Below are 19486 nucleotides of genomic sequence, written 5' to 3'. Positions count from 1 at the left end.
TTGGGGAAATGTCAATACAAGGTTTGGAGCTGGATGATAAGGATAATGGGATTGGTAGGTAGCTGATCCATGGGATCACCAATCCAGTGAATGGTTTGTACAAGAAATCATTCCTCTAGGCTAAATCATGTAAGGGAGCTTCCTGATTGACTAAATTAAGCAAAAATTTTTCCTCAATGTATGTATGTATTTGTTAGTAAATAAGTATGTATGAATTTATTTATGTATAATTTTATTTAAAGATCTTGCGACTTGAGTGTATGTAAGTAAATAAGTGAGCTCTTCTTATGGGGTGAGTGTGTGGAAAGGCATAATGAAATTCTACTCTGCAACCATTCTTATCTTGGAAGGTGGGGAATGGGTCAAGCATAAGGAAGAAGAAGGATTTTTCTTCAAAGTTGGTAGTGGAGTGGTTGCAAAAGGAATAAAAAGGATTTCAGGTTTTTAATAATGAGAAGAAGAATTCAAGTGGCTGACATAAAATATGGATGTGAAATTCAGTTCGGATAAAAGAACTGGGTGGATGGGTCACTAGTTCAACCATCCAATTGAACATTGATATCAGGATAATAAAAAGATTCAAAGAAAAAAGCAATATTTGAAATTTGGTTAATGAATGATTCAGACAAGTCAATGGTTCAGTCTGGGCCAATGGATGTTTTCCAAGTCAATTGTTTTTTTGTAATATGGCATGTTAGAGGTTTATTGGGTTGTTGGTCAAACCAATGGATCAACTAAATGAACAAAATTTGGAATTCAATCTATATAATCTTAAAAAAAATAGTAATATGAAGAATTATTTAGAAATAGATATTTAAGTTGATTGGAATTGTTCAGACATTAATTGAGTAAAAACTAACAAATGGAATTAAATTAAATACTCAATCCAACTTAGCCATAATCCCAATTAATGGAAACAAATGACAATTGAGCCATTCCCTTTCAAGCTTGCTTTGAAAGGGATTCATTCCTTACTAGTTACTACCATGTGCATTCCTTTTTTCACCTTGTTTAAAGCCAGCTTAGTCGACTCCACATAGTTAGGATAAGGCATGGATGATGATGATGATTTTCTGATTTTCTGATTTTCTGATTTTATAATTGTGAAATTCTTTAAAGAAATCAACTAGAAGTGTTTAATTACCTTTCCTTGTTAGTTTCTTTCAAGAAACTAAGGCAATGCCCTATAATTACTATTTGAATTCTAGGTATCCACTTGAGACTCTGAGAACTTGCTTGGAATGGAGGAAACAGAAAATGCTGATAAAAAGTCTTGTCCTGAATCCTCTTTACCTGCTTCATCATCTAGCCAAGAAAATGGTCCTGTTGATTAACTGGCAACTACAACAACTGCGAATGAAAAAGTAGCAATTGACCAAAAAAATGCTATTATGGAAGATCCTAAAGTTGTAGTTGTACAAGATGCTTCTGATGGCCCAGCACCAGACCAGGATGGACTTCATACAATAGAGAACCTAGAAAGTCTACAGCCTAAAGGTGAAGAAATGCTACCAGGGTCCTCAGAAGTTAATCTATTACCTCATTCATCTGATGTCTTAGAAGCACATGCAACTGATACAACAAAGCATCCTGATAATGTTTCCTCTGATAGCATTGATGTTGTTCGAGTTAATGTTGTACCATCACCATCTAATGGCTCCATTGAAATAAGGAGCTCTAAAAATGATGATCATGTTCAGCAACTAGAAGAGCCTGTTCTACCCCAAATAGAGGATATAAGTGTTGCCCATAAAACACCAGAGTCCACTGATGTCTCTCAACATGTAAAACAAGTTGATGTACATAGAGGCCTTGTTGATCTTGTACCATTTGAGTCTGTTAAAGAAGTTGTTTCTAAATTTGGAGGAATTATTGATTGGAACACCCATAGAATACAGACTTTGGAGGTATGAGGTTTCTCTATGTTTGTTTTTGTTGCTGCTAACTTATTATCACATTTTCTTTGAAGTGTTTCACTTCTTATTTGAAAGAGAACAAGGAATTTGATATCCTTTGTGCTTCCTTAACATTTCCCAGTTTTGAATATAAAGAAATTTAAGTTACTTTTTTGGGATCATAGAGGCGCAGGCTTGTAGAAAAAGAACTCGAGAAGGCAAAAGAAGAGATTCCTGAGTATAAGAAACAGGCAGATGCTGCTGAAGATGTGAAAACTCATGTATTGAAGGAGTTGGACAGTACCAAGAGACTCATAGAGGAATTGAATCTGAACCTGCAGAGAGCACAATCTGAAGAAGAGCAGGCAAAACAGGACTCTGAGCTTGCCAAGCTCAGGCTCAGGGTGGTAGAGATGGAACAAGGGATTGCAAATGAGGCAAGTGTTGTATCAAAGGCGTAGCTTGAGGTGGGAAAAGCCAGGTATGTAGATGCAATAAATGAGCTAAAACCTGTGAAATATGAATTGGAAGCACTAAAGAGGGAGTTTGTGTCATTAGTTACTGAAAAAGATATAGTTGTAAAGAAAGCAGAGGAAGCTGTTTCTGCATCCAAGGAAGTTGAGAAGACAATGGAGGATCTGACTCTAGAACTAATTGCAACAAAGGAATCTTTGGAATATGCCCATGCTGCACATTTAGAAGTAGAGGAGCACAGAATTGGAGCAGCTTTGGCCAGAGAGCAAGATGCTCTTACTTGGGAGAAGGAATTGAAGCAGGCAGAAGATGAGCTACAGACTCTAAATCAGCAACTTCTGTCTACAAATAATTTCAAACCAAAACTAGATATAGCATCAACCTTGCTGCTGAATTTAAAAGCTGAATTAGCAGCTTACATGGAATCTAAGTGTAACAAGGAAGACATTGAGGAAGAGATGAAGCCAAAAAAAGAGCAAGAAGATCCAAATAGGAAAACCCATTAACAATTGGCAATTGCTTCAACCAAGAAGGAACTTGAAGATGTGAGGCTTAGTATCGAGAAAGAGACAACAAAAGTAAATTGTTTGAAGGTTGCTGGCATGTCAGTTAAGTTGGAGCTTGAACAAAAAAAATCAGCACTTGCCTCTATTCGGTAGCAAGAAGGAATGGCATCTATGACAGTTGCATCTCTTGAAGCTGAGCTGAACAGAACTAGGTCAGAAGTAGCCCTAGTCCCTCTTGACATCTATAACTTACGTAAAAATAGATACATGGATATTACTTATCAGTGATTGGGTAAAGACCATTACAGTTGAGTATAGAGATGATATGACCCTGAAATTCCACGCACGGTGAAATTAGTGGAGTCCCATATGATGAGTTAGTCTGGATCAGCTATAGGATTCCTCCACATGGCAAAGAAATAAGTGGGGTCAGGTAAAGAACAAAATGCAAATACATATAGAGCTGGACTAAAAAGACTGGTGAAAGAGCTCCAGAAGCACAAAGAAATGGCTGACTCCATATAGATTATAGAGAGTTGTATTTAAATAGCGAACTATCTTCATCTATACTACAATCAGCAGAACATTCTCTTTTGTTTTATGACTTCATCTCTGTGAGCCAGACCTATCTACATAACTGGCTGATCCAAGCATCTAGATTTATGCACACCCCAGAGAAAAGGTTACTACATTCCTTAGATTGACATTGAACTTCCCACCTCCCAAAGATGTCATATCATATGAACCAACAAAAGTGGTCTGTCCCCTAATACTGATTACTCAATTATCAACAAGCAAAGGGCTTGCCACAAGGTGGGAATTGGGAAAAACATACTAGAGTCTCAAATAGATTAGCACCATATTAGAGTCTGAAAACTTCCATCTTTGTTGCCTTTGTGCTGATACTTGAACTTATCATCAATTACCCTTTCACAGGTGGCAAAGAAATTTGGTAGGAAGCAATCATTATTCCACCAAAGATAAACAAGGCAAAAAGTGACAAACTTAGCTAAGACTGCTAGAAATTAAAAGTGTAGACACACGGTTCACTTAAGAACTAGGTCCACAAACAGGGAAGCAGCTGCACCAACCAATACCAAGGCAAAAAGGATCTGGGACTGAATCCTGCTGCCTTCACCTAAGTTTGGGAGGTTTCTAGGTTCGGGGCTAGGCTGCCCAAAATCTATTTGCCCATTTTAAGTTTTAATATGTTTTAAGTACATTATGCATTTTAGATAAGCTGTCCAATGTGAAATTTACATTCACATTGGCTTTATGTTGTATCTCAATGTGAGGACGAAGTCTATTTTTTTGGCATTAAAATGTCTCTGAAGTGGCAGAACTGAAAAGCTTATTGCTTTGTCTTTTAATAATTAAAAAATCTCTGAAGTGGTAGAAGGGAAAAGCTTATATTAAAAAAGCCTACCTAAATGCATCCAAATATGAATAAAACGTTAATAGTTAAGAGAAAATTTGTTTAAGTACTACATTAATAGATCTATACATATCCACATATTCATCATAATTCAAATCTTCTTCCATGGTTCTTTCCTAATAACATCTAGGTTTTCTCTACTACAAGAGGCAATTATAGGAGAGACTAATAGATTTCAAGAACTCTAGCATTTTTCTTGTCCTGGTCCCCTTCCCCAGACCCTGGGCTGCAGTCAGTAGTTACAACGAAAGAGGATAGAAATGCAGTGGGGAAACAAGACATGCGATGATATGAAGACCACACAAAACCAAGATAGACCTATGACTATGAGGTTGCACTGCATAGTAAACCCATACACCAGAAAATCAAGCTTTAGGGAAGAAGGACCACTTAGTTGGAGGATAGTGCGTAGAAGCAAGAAACTAGGAGGGATGGGAGTAGGCAACTTGAGATCAAAATACATGGCCTTATTAGGAAAGTGGATTTGGAGGCTTCCATTGGACTAAGACAAGTGGCATGGGGTGGGTATGGAGTATTCGTGTTTTGCATGCTAGTGGCTGGGATGTTGGGGTAAATGTAAAAGCAACATTAGCTTCCTATCTGAAGCAATTTCAGGTTTCCTTTCTTGTTTCTTATGATTCATATCGATAACGTATGATTTTTATGCTGGGAACAACTTTTTGTTTTGGGAATATCTCTGGTGGGGTAATGTTCCTTTGAAAGACCAATCTCCTTATCTTTGCAAAAATTCTTGAGATTCTTGCTTTGACTAAGTTGCTTGAGGAAGTCAAACCTGACTTTTCTAAGCCTGACTTTAGCATTTGGTGCCTTCCTCCTATAGACTATTTTCTTATGTGTGTGTGTGTGTGTTGCTTGCCTTCTTTGTAATGCTAGTGATGGGACTAGCATTATAAGACTTTACCATTGATGGAATCAATTAAGGCTGGAAATGGGGGCTTCATCCTCCACATATAAGGTTGCAGTCAAGGCTAGCTGGACTTTACAACGTAATTTATAAATCTGAGCTTTGATGGATGAAACAGGAGTAACCCTGGTCAGTCAGAAAGGGCTGAACCCATTAAAGGATCTAAATTCCACACATCTAAATTCCAAAGTGGTTGTGGGCTGGCTGCAAAATGGGGGACAGGGTTCTGTGGCTATTTAGTAATGTTATTAAGGAGATTAAAAAAAATTAATGTATAATTAGTTTAGTTGGGTTCATAGCCATTCCTTCATTCATTGGCAAAGCAGGGGGTGGACAGGGTGGAATTATTTTGGGGAATTAGGGGAATCACTTGATATACTTATGCTCTCTATGCCTTCCCAATCTCTGTGATGAAGACAATAAAACAAAAAAAAAAATGGAAAAGAGCAACATACATACACTAAGGCCACAACAGTTTCACTATAAAAGAGAAAATAAATTTTTTAGTCTATAAAGTCTTTGTTTCATGGCCCTTTTACATGGAAACAAACATGGAGGCGTTTCTCAAGCAATTTGTAGGTGTAGTAATTTTTCTTTGCATGGAGGGAGTAATTTGGTAATTTGGAATTTTGGGTTTTCTTTTCATCCCCTCCCTCAATTTTCCACTGTTTCCATGCATCATTAATGTTGTATTATTAGGTGTGTGAATTTTTCTTTGCATGCTTTCAATCTTGTTTGGAGATTGAGACTGATATAGGTGAAAATGGTAGTATTTGAAGGCTCAATTAGGATTTTAGAATCAGGATTGGATGGCTTAGCACCTTTGACTTATTTGTGGCTGATACAGAAGAATGGGGATTTGTACTTGGGCTGGTTTAATGGCAAACCCAGGCCAATCCTAGGCAACGAAACCTCCATAATCCAACCTGAGCATTAATCCTATCCCTACCCAATTGATGCCTTAGAAATGCACCCTCACCCAGCTGTGCAACATGATCTCTCTCTCTCTCTCTCTCTCTCTCCCATTTGGCCATTTGCATAAAAATCACTTAAGGAAAGGAAAACCAGTTAATCAGGCTTCAATAATCAATAGGGAAAGGACAAGTGAAAATTTAATTTATATCAAAACCTATCTTATAAATACTCATTCTAGAAGAAAAAGATACATCAAGCTTCTCGATCATTGAGATCAGCTTGCTTTAGTAATGTGCCTTCCAAAAGGAAAATTAGCAATGGAGATCATTTTGTGAAATACAATTAATGTCTGTTTTCTTGTATGAGGTTTAGTTTTTATCTAGTTTATCAGTCCTATTTTAGTTTTAGTTATAGCATAAAGAATACATATTCGAAAGAAAATGAATAGTAGTAATAGGCGAATTTTCAAATTCCCCCACCTCACAAATTTTTATCTATTTGTACAGTTGGGAGAATCTGACACAATACAAGGGGGTGGCACTGTGTCATAGGTGGGGTTTTGGAAAATAAAATCAGAAAAGAAGCAAAGAGAGGGTTGCTGAGAGGGTGAAAGGGTGAGAGGGTGAGAGGGTGAAGAGTAAGTAAACAAAGTCTGAATCTTTAGTCGAAAAATCAACAATCCAAAAAAGGAGGGTTGTTGTAGAGTGTAAGAGAAGGTTGCTGAGAGGGTGAGAGGGGGAGAGGGGGAGGAACTGAGATGGGAGAATTTGTGGAGGTAGGCCGTTGGAAAAAAGTTTTGAAGATTGAATCTAAGGAACTCCTATTTGAGGAGCAGAGATTAAATGGTCAGCTGAGTTTGAAGATCAGGGAAGCAAAGAGAGGGATGGTGCTGTTAGAAGGACTGGGGGTAATTGAAGGGCTCAAGGAGTTTGTGGAAGGTGCAAGTAACAAAGGCAAGCAAAATAGTTGGAAAGAGCTTTTCTCAGAATCTGGAAGAAGGGTTGTTGTAGAGTGTAAGAGAAAACTTAAAGGTTATTTTATCTCCTTGACAGAATTTTTTGCTTTCCAGAAGGAAGGAAGAGTCCTTATGTGAACTGCTGAAACGCATGAGTGTAAAAAGAGAAGCAATAGTAAAAAGGAAGATAAGCAGGTCTAGTAGTATGGTGAATAAGACTAAGCAATAGACTCCTTTAGTGTTAGCTGGGGCAGGCAATTACAGAATGGGAGTAAACATACAGAGAGGGGATTGAGAAAGTAAATTGATAGTTGAAGCTTCAGCTCCCATTCTTGACTGGAGGAAAGTTGCATATCTGTTAACAGCAAGGTTAAAGTTGAAGAGCACATTCATTTTAACATCCTTTGAGAAGAACAAGGCTTTGCTGGATTTGCTTGAGAACAGAGTAGAAGTTGGGGCTTTAAACATCCAAGCTAAGCTTGGAAATTTCACAGTATCAAGATGGTGTCCGGCATCAAACTCCAAAGATTTCTTTGTTGAAGATGGAGTGGTGGTGCGTCTGTTAGGTCTTCCCTTTCATTTGTGGAAGCAAGAAACTGCTGAAGCCATTGCTTTGATGTGTGGAGGATCACTAGGAGGGGCCTTTTGGGGAGACCTTCGTTCAGCTTCCATTTTATTGAATGGAGTAAAACCTGAGGAGATACCTCGGAAGATAGAGGTGCTAGTCGAAAGGCAGTGCTACTCAGTGTGGCTGGCTTCATCCACTGAATCGATGCTCTGGAAAGAGGCTCGTATGGAGGGAGATGAGAAGGTTGAAGAAGAAGAGCTGCGTGGCAAGAAAGGGTTGGAGGATTCAAACAAGAAAAGCACTTTCACTAAACTGGAAAAACATTTGCTGGAGAAACAAAAGGGTAGTAGGCAGGGGGTGGGATTTTCGCGTGTGGAAGAAGTGAGCAGTCTGGAGGGTGGCAGGTCCTTTGCACAGGTTGTAACTAGCGCCAAGACTGTTCTGAACAGGGAAAAGGGGTTGGGCCAAGGAAGATTTGAACTTAAACCTGTTAGAACCAAACCGGGGTCGGGGTTGGATGCGCGTGACCTTCTTAAAAGTCACGTGAGCTCGTGGGTGCTTGCAAATGGGCCAAAGCAAAAGCCCATCTGGGCTGCTAATGGTATTCTTAAAGGCCCAAATAGGCCAGCGGGCCCGACCCAGTTTGTTTATAAGGCGCGTGAGCCACTAAAGAAACACGTGACTGGGGTTTAGACTATGATAGACATCGGTTTCGGTCTATCATCGTCCCCAGCCGCGAGCCAAAAGGGGGAATGCGCGCAGCGTCGGAAACCAGGAAAGAAGAGGGTGTTACAGTGGGTCTCCCGACGCAGCTTGAAGGAGCTTAGCCCCGTGCGAGGCTTCTCAGAGAGGCCGGAGCTAAGTTTCACTAGGGGAAGAACTGAAGAGAAGAAAGAGAAGTTTGAAGGGTAGGTGCAGTGCGGTGAAGACGATGGTGAACCGGAGGACCTTTCTGTCAATGGCTCTAGCGTGGGCAGTGTAAACAATGAAGGCAGCTGTGCTGGAGGTGATATGGAAGGGTGGAATATTGCAAGATTATTCCAGGGTGAAGACTGCAATCGGATTATCTCATTCCCAAGACCACAGAGTGCACAAGGTTTTTCAGAAGGGGAAAACCAGGAGAACCGGAAGCAGAGCAGGAATATGCTATCTAGGGGTGACCCAGGGGTAGAGTGGAAAGATCACCAGGTTGACCAAAGGACAAAAGTACTTCCCAACCAACTCAGGAAGACAATTGGTTACCAACCTTCGGAACAAGAGAAGGAGGCCGGGAGCAGTCCTATTCTAGCTTGTCCTTCAGTCCCAGGTAACCATGTGATTTCGGTTTGTGATACTAATGTATCTCCTGTGTCTTTGGTTCCAGATTCCATTCCTGTACCATGTCCTGTAGCCCATGAATATGCAGCCGAGCTAGTAGGCAGGCTCTCTGAGGAGGGGGAGAGGGGAAGGAAGGATTGTGGGAAGGTGCGGGAAGAAAGGTATAGAAGTGGACAAGTGTGGGAAATCATTGAAAGAGTGTTTAAGGATGTGGAAGGGCAGCTGATATGGAGGAGGGAAGGGGAGGAAGGAAGAGAGGAGGGGTTAATGGAGAGGAGGGACAGGAATGAGGGTAGAGATGGAGAGGGTTACGGGGAGAAAGCAAGGAAGGAGGGAGGTAACAGTAAGGGGAGGAAGGTTGGAGAGGAAAGAACTGAGGTGGGACTAGAGGAGAGGAAGGAAAGGCAGGTGGACAGAGATGAAGGGGATTCTGTAGGAAGGGTAGGGATGGTGGAATCGGTGAGAGAAGACACGATAGCAGAATTTGTAGGGAAGTTGGGCTGTAGGCTGGAGGATTTGAACGAGTTGAAAGAAAGCTTACAAAAGAGGAAGATGCAGATCATAACAAAGAAGAGGAGGTTGAGTGAAGTAGAGAGACTAAAGAGAGATGTAGAAGGAGACAAGAAGCTCGAGGTAAAAGGAGATAGAAGGAAAGGGGGAAAGTAGCGGGTAGGTGGCAAGGGGTTTGTAAAAGAAGCGGAATGAAGATTCTTAGTTGGAATGTGAGGGGAATTGGGAGTGCAAAGAAGAGAGCAACAATAAAAGAGGTAATAAGACGGTATGACCCAGACATTGTGCTGTTGCAAGAGTCTAAGAGAATGGAGTTTAGTGACAAATGGGCAAGGAGTGTATGGAAAGCCAGGGGGATTAGCTGGGTGGTGGCTCCATCGTGGGGTGCTTCCGGGGGGATTGTAACAATGTGGAAGAGGGATGTGGTTGAAGGGATGGAGGAGTTGATCGGAAAGTACTCGGTTTCCATGAAGTTTAAGCAGCAAGAGGATGATTATATGTGGGTGCTCACAAATGTTTACAGACCGAATGATTACAAAGAGAGAAAGGAGCTGTGGGAGGAACTGGCTGATGTTAGAGGTTTGTGGGATGGGCCTTGGTGCATGGGTGGGGACTTCAATGTGATAAGGTTCTTGGAAGAGTCCAATAAGATTAACCAGAGGGTGACAAAAAGCATGAGGAAGTTTAACAGTTTTGTGGATGCCTTTAAGCGTAAAGAGATTCCCCTAGCGCATAAGGCGTTTACATGGTCAAATCTCCAATCTAGACCCATTTGCTCTAAGTTGGATAGATTCCTATTCTCTTTGGATTGGGAAGAACATTGGGGAACCTTGGATGCTAGAGCTCTCCCAAGGGTGACCTCGGATCACTGGCCCATAGTGTTATGCAAAGAGGAAAGAAGGTGTGGAGGTCCTACCCCCTTTAGATTTGAAAATATGTGGTTACTGCATCCAGGGTTTACTAACAAAGTGAGGGAATGGTGGCATGAGTGTAACCCGTCGGTGGAGTGGGAGGGGATAAAATTCCATAAGAAACTACAATTCTTGAAAGCAAGAATTAAGGAGTGGAACTTGATGGAGTTCGGGAGGACAAAAGAAAGAAAGGGAGACTTGATGAAGAAGATTGAAAGCCTTGACTTTAAAGAGGAAAGGGGAGAATTTGGAGAGGAAGACAATGACCTCAGGAGAGAATTGAGAAGGCAGTTAGAGGATTGCCTGCACAAGGAGGAAATTAGCTGGAGGCAAAAATCTCGGTGTAAATGGCTGCAAAAGAGAGATAGAAACACTAGGTATTTCCACTCTCCAACAGATGGCAGGAGAAGGAAGAACTTTATCTCCAAATTGGTAGTAGATGGAGTTGAGTTAGTACAGCAAGAGAAGATTGTCAGGGCCTGTGTGGAGCATTTCAAATCTATTCTAAGAAGGCCTGTGAGTAGAAGGGTGTGGGTAGAAGGTTTGGATTGGCCAGATGTAGGGGTGGAGAATAGGAGAAGGATGGAAAGAAGCTTTAATATAGAAGAGATCAAGGAGGCTGTGTTCTCTATGGATAGAACAAAAGCTCCAGGGCCGGATGGGTTTACAATGGCTTTTTATCAGGATTGTTGGGATATTTTGAAAGATGATCTCTTGCGGGTGTTTGAGAAATTTTTCAGGAGAGGAATTGTCAATCCGGGCATGAACTCTACATTTATAGCCTTAATTCCCAAAAAGAAAGGTGCATCCCACCCGAAGGATTTTAGGCCAATAAGCTTGGTGAATAGCTTGTACAAGATCATTGCAAAAGTGTTGTCTTTGAGGCTGAAGAAGGTAATGCCGGATATCATTGAACACTATCAAGGAGCTTTTGTGAGTGGAAGACAAATTACAGACCAAATTTTAACTGCTAATGAGAGTGTGGAGAACTTTAAGAGGGATAAGAAGAAGGGAGTGGTCTGTAAGCTGGACTTGGAAAAGGCTTATGACTTGGTGGACTGGGAGTTTTGAGGAAAGTTTTAACCAAATTCGGGTTTGGGGCTAGATGGTGTAAGTGGATCATGGGTTGTGTCCGAAATTGTCATTATTCAGTGCTAGTGAACGGGACAGTGGTAGATTTCTTTCTAGCCAGTAGGGGTATAAGACAAGGAGACCCCCTTTCTCCTTTCTTCTTTCTTGTTCATTTTAATTGCGGAGGTTTTGGGGAAATTGATTCACAGAGCAGATTCTAGGGGGCTCATTAGAGGCTGGAGGGTTGGGAGGATGGAAACCCCCCTCACACATTTACAGTTTGCTGATGACACGATTCTGTTTTGTGAAGGTGGTAATGTGAGGTTTATCAGGAATTTAAAGTCAGTAATACAACTGTTTGAGCAACTGTCCAATTTGAAGGTTAACCTTGGAAAAAGCTGTGTAGTGGGGGTGAATTTGGAGGACGGAGAAATCAGGGAGAGTGCTGAAGTGTTGGGGTGTGAAGTCACGGGGTGGCCTCTGAACTATTTAGGATTACCATTAGGTGATAATCCCAAGAGAGAGAGCTTCTGGAACCCGGTGATGGAAAGGTTTGAAAAAAGATTGGTATCCTGGAAAAAGAATTACCTCTCTCTTGGCAGGAGAATTACATTAATTAAGGCCACGCTTGCTAACTTACCCATCTTCTTCATGTCGGTGTTTAAAATCCCAGTGAAGATTGCTAACAGATTAGAGAAGTTAATGAGAGATTTCCTGTGGGAGCCGGGAGAAGAGAAAAGGGATCATAAAGTCATGTGGTGGTTTGGGGCTTGGGAGTATTAGGAGAAGGAATATGACTCTGCTGGGGAAGTGGCTGTGAAGGTTCCCTATGGAGAAGGAGAAGCTATGGGCTAGAATAGTGGCAAGTATTCATGGGCTGGAGCACAACGGATGGGACGCTGGAATCAGAGCTAGGATCACAAGCAACTCTCCTTGGAAAGCCATTCATGACCTGCTTCCAGTTTTCATTCCTAATATCAGGTATGACTTGAATTCCGGTAACTCCATAAAATTTTGGGAACAAACCTGGGTGGGGAGCGCCCCTCTAAAGGATCGGTTTCCGTCTTTGTACGCTCTTTCTGATTTGAAAAATGAGCCGATCTCGTCTTTCACCACCCTGTCCTCTTCCACTTCTGGGATTGGGTGGAACTTGGGTCTAAGAAGGGATTTCAGGGATTCAGACTTCGACTGTATTTCGAGCCTTCTTGCACTTCTTGATAACGTTGTCTTAGACCCCACTAGGGCGGATTCTAGAATTTGGACACCTAACCCCAATGGCATTTTCTCTTGTGCTTCGTTCTTCAAAGTCTTAAGTCAGTCCACCAGTCCTACCCTGTCCCTTTTTCCTGTTGGTGAGGTTTGGTGCAGAGCTATACCTCCTAGGGTTGGTAGTTTTTGTTGGGAAGCCTATCTGGAAAGAATCAACACTGGTGATCTACTCCAAAAGAAGAGACCCAATACTTGCTTGTCACCTCAGTGGTGTGTTCTGTGTAAAGCAGATGGGGAGACTGGTTTTCACCTAATGGTGCCATGCCACTTCGCGAGGTCATTGTGGGATTGGGCTTTCTCCTTATTTGGATGCAGCTGGAATCCCCCATCAGACATGCAGGGCCTTTTCGCCCCCTCCTTCTTCAGGTGGCGATTAAAAAGGGGAAGGACAATGTGGAGAGGACTAAGGGCTGCAGTATGTTGGACATTGTAGGAAGAAAGGAACTCCAGGACTCAGAAACTCAGAGAGGGACAGCAGATTTGAGGGCTATCATACAGTTTAGGGCGGTACAATGGCTGAAATCTCTGGAAATATTCACAGATTACACTGTGGATGACATGTTGAGGAAGTGGGGTGAAATTGCAAGTTGCACGCAGACCAAGTCAGTAATGAGTGTGGCTTGGACCCCCCCACCTAGTGGATTCTTGAAATTAAACTTTGATGGATGCAGTAGGGGAAACCCGGGACAATCAGGGATCGGGGGTGTTTTTAGAGATGAAAATGGGGTCATCTCTGCTATGTTCTCAGGCCCAATTGGAGTGGGTGACTCCCTTAGAGCTGAGATATGTGCAGTTATGGAAGGAGCCCGGAAAGCTAAGGAATTGAACATCAAGAAACTTATAATTGAAGGGAATTCAGAGGTGGTGATAGGGTGGCTGACCAAAGAACAAAATGATCTTTGGAAGTATAACAATGAGAAGAGGAAATTCAAATGGCTGGTGCGGGAGATGGAATTAAGACATGTTGGATTAAGAGATCAGCTAATTCCCTAGCTTACGGTTTAGCAAAACAAGGGGCAGAAAGGGATTCCTTGTTTTGGGCTAAGTTGTAATGTTAGTGTCCTTGTATCTTTGTATTTTCTTCTTTCCTTTCTTGAAGTTCTTTGTGACTCTTGGAAGATAAGTGTGTTTGTCTTCCACTTGTAAATTTTCTACTGATGAATTAATGAAAGTGTTATTGATCAAAATAAATAAATAAAATCAGAAAACAATTAAAAATTTGTGAGGTGGAGTAAAGTGAAGATAATACAAAATCATTAGTCCTTTGTACATGTATCCCTTTTGCAACGTCCATGGTTAGACCATTCATCACCTATTAATTTCATGTTTATATGCCAAGGGAATCTGTTAACAATGTTTTTGGCTTTATTTGGAGAAGGATTCCCTCAGAGAAGGTTCTGACCCTCTTTGTGCCTCATGGTTTTCCTTTTCCCCTAGGAGGAGAAGGGGTTAAATCATGTGAAAGTTCCTGAGAGAAGCAATCTGGTCAATTTGGGAGGGGACTAGTGCCAGAGTCTCTAAATTCCTCTCTCCTACAAACCCAGTTCAGCTTATTATAATCAGGGTAGACAATTAAGTTATATGAGAGAGGAGCTTAGAGATTTCAGTATTGATGTTGTTGTGAGAGGATGGGCAAATGCTTCCTTACAGAGCAGGATTGCTTTTTTTTTGACAAGTACAGACCAGGATTGCTTCTCCGTTTAGATTCATCAATCTTAATTTTGATGGATGGTTTTCTGGGCAATTCAGGCCCCAATAGCAGGATAGAACTACATCAAATCACACAGGTGCAAACTTTAAAGAAGCAACCACACTAAAAGACCTCTCCTACTCACAGATTGACCAAAAGACAAAATCAAGATCCAGAAAGACAACTCCACCTCTAGTAAAGTCCCACCTCACAGGATGCCATTTCTTCCCTCTCTTGCCATGGCCTCTGCCTCTACTGCTTTTTGAAATGCCCTATTATCCTTCTTGTGTCATTAACCTCCTTGCCCCTACTATTAATTTCCACCACTGAGAGTCCCCTACTATTAACCTCCTAGAGTATCATGGCTCTGTTGCATCTCTACAACATTGCTAATCTCAGTTGCCAAGTCCACCCCCTCCCTCTCAAAGTTTTGTGATACTAACACCTATATCTTGATTCTTGACTTTCCTACTCTCCTTATCTTTTTCCTGAACCTCCTATTGGATTTTGGTACAAAATTTTGTTAGTATTAGATTTTCTTGATTATTGTCAGCTTAAAATAAACTCTAATGAATCATTCATCTATGATACAAATAACATCAATAATCATGAATTAGATTTTGGTGCAAAAGCAGTAAATCATGTTCCATAAAAAATATTTAAATCAATAACATCAATATTCCAAAATATGGAATAAGAATTTGACAAATAGAAATTTATATATGATATCATCAGAAATAGCAAGCAATAATAAATTGTAGGCAGTGCAGAGATGTGAAGTAATGAAGGAGAATTGAAAGAACTCATGGAGCTTCTCAGAGCTGTGCGTAGAAAGAAATGTTAAGTCTGTGGGTCCGAGATTTGGAATCCCAAACTAGCACCAGTGTCCATTCTTTTAGTTTTAATCTAGTGTCTTTCTTCAAATCTGCTACAGATATTGCTTTGGCCTCATTTTTCATTACAGCTTACTATCCACTAAATCCTTTGGAATAGAGTGGGAGGAGGTGAAAATGGTTATTCGGAGGAGGAGGAGAAAGAGATTAGAATCAATCAGCTTTTAAAAACAAACCTCAAACGAACTAAATCAGAAATAAAAAACTAAAATATCCAAGCCCTAACCTGTTCGTTATTGTCGTTTTTGAGGTGTTTCGTTCTTCTTATCCACTCAAATCTCAAAAGAACCAGCCAAATCGATGATTGTCTCGCTGCTTCGATACTGGAGAAGGAGAAGCTGAACTGTGAGTATCATTTGATTGTCACTTGCATTTTGGGCATTCGCATATAAGAATGAAAGAAAAAAATAAGTGTCGTAAATTGTGGTTAATACCAAAACACCCTTAGTGGCATGAAGTATAATACAGTGGTATCTATAAAGTGCCTCTACATAAGTTCTGCTGAACTATATCATAATTGATTTCTTATAGAGGCATTTTTTATCAAATGCCTCTGCCCTCCCGCCCCTAAAAGTAATCTTTCTGGTAATGGAATGAATATAGCTGGCTTTCGGTTTTGTCTTACAAACAACCAACTAATAAATATAACTAGCGCTACTTTCTTCTTTATAATTTAATTGATGTGATTAATTGAGGTTGGTCACTTTAGCATATGAAGGCTAGGAAGAAGCACTTAATTCCCCCAAAAAACACATATGGAACAATGTATATCCATATAGGATTTTAAGCTCAAAGGAGTTGGGGATACAAGAGAGATCATAGTTTTGAATTTTAATCGAGTAGTGAGTACTAGATATGTTATGCTATAAAGGACAAAATTTAATAAAATCCTTGCAAGTTTGACATGGAAAATGAGAATAGATTGATAGAGAGAATACAAGGAAATGCACATGCATTCATAGAAAATGAAATTAGTAAGAGTAGAAGAAAGGTAAGGATAAGTTGTTAACCCTTCTCCTCATGGCTTGTTTGAGTAGTGATGGCTAGTGTTTTCAACTCGCAGTTGATTGACTGGTTGAACTACTCAAAGTGTTACCCAATAAAGATTTTGGGTCCAGTTTGAGTAAAACCTAGGGAGAGGTTAAAAACCATTGACTTGATAAAAAACTGTCCAACCCAGACGGTTGGGTGTTGACCCATTCGACCTGGTCATTGGGTCGTGGGTTGCTTACTAACCATGTATGCAAACTTTGGGAGGCCTAATTTTGCATTTAGATGTCTCTGGTTATGGTATTTTTTTTTTACTTTGGGTAACTTTTTGATATATGTGCATCCAAATGTTCCATATCCCGTTTATTTTTGCCAAAACCCCTTTTTTGCCTCAAATTGCAATTTTTAATATTTTTTTATGAATAACAAATTTAAAACTAAATAAAAAACATAAATTAGACACCTCATTCTTGCGCCCTTCTGTCTTTCTGCAATACTTTGAGCTCCAAACATGCTTTAGCTAACCTCTCAACTTGGGGCATTTTTTAAATTTTACAAAAGTTAGGGCCTCAGAAATCTAAGACCATAAGTACATATAGCAAAAAATATTCAAATCCAATGACACCAAGATCAATTGAACCCAACACCGTTTACCCCTCTTCCTAAGACCCAAAGTTGTAACCGATTTCGATCGTTCGATCAGAGTCATTTTGATTCTAAACCTCATTTCATGTCAAATCAGAAATCCAAAACCACTGGTATGTAGATCCTATAAATCCAAATCCAATAACACCAAGATCACCCGAATCCGACACCGTTTACCCCTTCATCCTAAGACCCAAAGCCGAAATCAATTCCGATCGTTCGGTTGAGATCATTTTGATCATGAACCTCAGTTCATGTCAAATCAGAAATCTGACACCATATTTACATAGAGCCTAAAAATCAAAATCCAATGACCCCCAGATCACTGAAATCCAACACATTTACCTTTTCATCTTAAGACCTGAAGCCATTGCCGATTCCGATCGTCCGATGGGAGTCATTTTCATCCTGAACCTCATCTCATGTAAAATTAGAAATCCAAAATCATAGGTACGTATATCTCAAAAATTCAAATCCAATGACACCAAGATCACTTTAATCTGACACTGTTTACCCCTTTATCCTAAGACTCGAAACCTGACACCATTTACCTCTTCATCTTAAGACCCGAAGCTAGAGCTGATTTTGATCGTTCTATTGGAGTCATTTTCTGAACTTTTGGAATTTTCATTGGACCATAAATGCTCCCTCTCTAAAGTTTAAATTGGAAAACAATATAAGTCAAAATTGTTATTTTACATCTTCATTTAATGCTTTTATACTACTTTTAAAAGTGTGAATAATGGTGTGGACCTTCTATACTAGAATACCCTTATTTTTTAATTTAATTTCTCTCTAATTGTGAGGGCATTTGTAATTTGAACTACTAAATTTCTTCTCATTCAATTCCCTCTCATTAAGTTGTATTATTAACTCCCATTCCTTTATTGAATCCTATATTTAAGATATTATTTTTACAAAATAAAAAAATTTAAATTTTATCAGTTAGATCTACATCCAATGCTTTTAATGATATAAATACATGTTTTTTTTTTTAAATTTACCCAAAAATGGAACTATTTTTCCATCGTGGTGGTGAGTAAGCAATTCAACCATCTAAGTCAAGTGGGCTAATCCATGATATCATAATTAAATAAAAACTTTAAAATATAAACAAATAACAAATGTAGAAAAATTGGGCACACACAGACACATATTGAAGGAAGGTGAAATCCATTAGATGGATGGCTGAACAATGCAAGATGGCTGGGTGAAATTTCAAAAACTTTCTTTCGACCTTCTGGGAATCGTATTCCTTGTTTTAGAAAAAACTGCATTTTTCAATGATTGTTCTTATATCGAAACTGGACCAGATCTGAAACCAAAAGGAGGGAGAAGTATACCTGATGCGGATTCTACAAATGTAGATCCCAAAGTGGTAGTTCATGTCCAAACCAAATCCCAAAACCAACATCCACTAAAGATGGCGCAATTTGGAATGCAACCGGTTCAGCAAGGTAGTTTTCAGCAAAACTGCAATCCAACTCTTTGAATCGAACTAGGGAGGTGACCACGGTTTTTCACTGATATTTTCTTGCAAAATCAGATATCAAATTGATCAAGACCAGTCACAAGAAGGGGAGATCGAATTAAGGTTTATAGGGTGACAAGAGCAAAGAGAGAGCTGAAAGCAGATTGATAACTCTAGCAGTTTGATCTCTCTTTTCTTTAAGCCTTAAGGAACACCACTCCTAATAGAATTAGGAGATTCCTAATCCAAATCTTTATTTGGATTTGGACTCTATTAGTGGATAAGAGTTATCCTCTTAGGAGAATGGGTGTTCCAGACCCATATCCAAATCCATATTCGCCCAAGTCACATGACAGCTTAAGTAGTCATGTGACCACTTGATTAATCTCATTAATCATGGGATTTAGGCCCATTAAGCAAGTGGCTCATGTCCTAAGATAGTTGATGGCCCATTTAGGTTCAGTTTGTATGGCATGGGACCCCAACAATGACCTTACATAAGCCCACGTGGGTTCGGCCCAGCCTCTGAGAAAAGGCCTAGCCAAATTCACTATCAAGTATAGTGAACCCCTGAGTCCATCAGTATAGGCTCTTAATGGGCCCAATATTTACAGTTAAACGATCATTAAGTCCAGCCAATATTTACAGTATAGGCTCTCAGCCATAATGATCAAACACTGCCCACCAGGGAAGGACCTCTCACCTGACTGCAGGGTGCAATGTTGCACTCTCTACTCGGATGGGTCCTAGGAATTAAAACCTTTTGCAAACACTTTTCCTTAAAACATAATATATATATATATATTATAAATATGTTTTGCAAACCAAATATCAAACACGATTGAAATCGATTACTACCAATTTTGGTTTCCATCAGAGATAATGCAGCCCCGATCATTCACTTTATCCGACAAAGGGGCTGATCCTATCACTATGATCACCCACCCAGATTGCCCTAAGATACCCAGGTTTTGACCCTTAAAGGATCTCACTGGTTGGCATATCAAAGACAACCCGATCCGACACCCAGTGTAGTACCATAGTCA

At 40.1% G+C, this 19486-nt stretch overlaps 2 protein-coding genes and 1 pseudogene across 19 annotated transcripts in view; 2 read left to right on the top strand and 1 right to left on the bottom strand.

Moving 5' to 3' along the window:
* LOC104585592 (uncharacterized) overlaps positions 1–16103 on the bottom strand; it is a 29098-nt gene extending 12995 nt beyond the window's left edge. For 10 of the 18 annotated variants that reach the window (XR_016085898.1, XR_016085902.1, XR_016085900.1 and 7 more), the window contains exon 1: positions 15561–15762. Coding sequence is in view for 2 of the 18 variants with exons in the window: in XM_088904383.1 (XP_088760509.1) it covers positions 15561–15657; positions 15769–15788 (117 nt within the window). In the remaining 16 variants the exon portion in view is untranslated. The other 8 variants (XR_016085903.1, XR_016085904.1, XR_016085906.1 and 5 more) reach the window with 7 other exon arrangements.
* On the top strand, positions 1392–1913 carry LOC148800669 (uncharacterized). Its single transcript, XM_088904382.1, has one exon. The coding sequence runs from the start codon at positions 1392–1394 to the stop codon at positions 1911–1913; it is 522 nt and encodes a 173-aa protein (XP_088760508.1).
* LOC104585607 (protein WEAK CHLOROPLAST MOVEMENT UNDER BLUE LIGHT-like 1) lies at positions 1923–3163 on the top strand (annotated as a pseudogene).
* Positions 16104–19486: the final 3383 nt, after the last annotated feature.

The sequence above is a fragment of the Nelumbo nucifera genome, chromosome 4 (assembly GCF_055504915.1).
Source record: "Nelumbo nucifera cultivar China Antique chromosome 4, China Antique-T2T, whole genome shotgun sequence".
Lineage (NCBI taxonomy): Eukaryota > Viridiplantae > Streptophyta > Magnoliopsida > Proteales > Nelumbonaceae > Nelumbo > Nelumbo nucifera.
The sequence above is the reverse complement of the archived record's forward strand: the minus strand, read 5'-3'. Positions and strand labels throughout refer to the sequence as shown.

Coding starts and splice junctions, on each gene's coding strand:
- LOC148800669 (XM_088904382.1), top strand. CDS start 1,392: ATGGAAGATCCTAAAGTTGTAGTTGTACAAGATGCTTCTGATGGCCCA.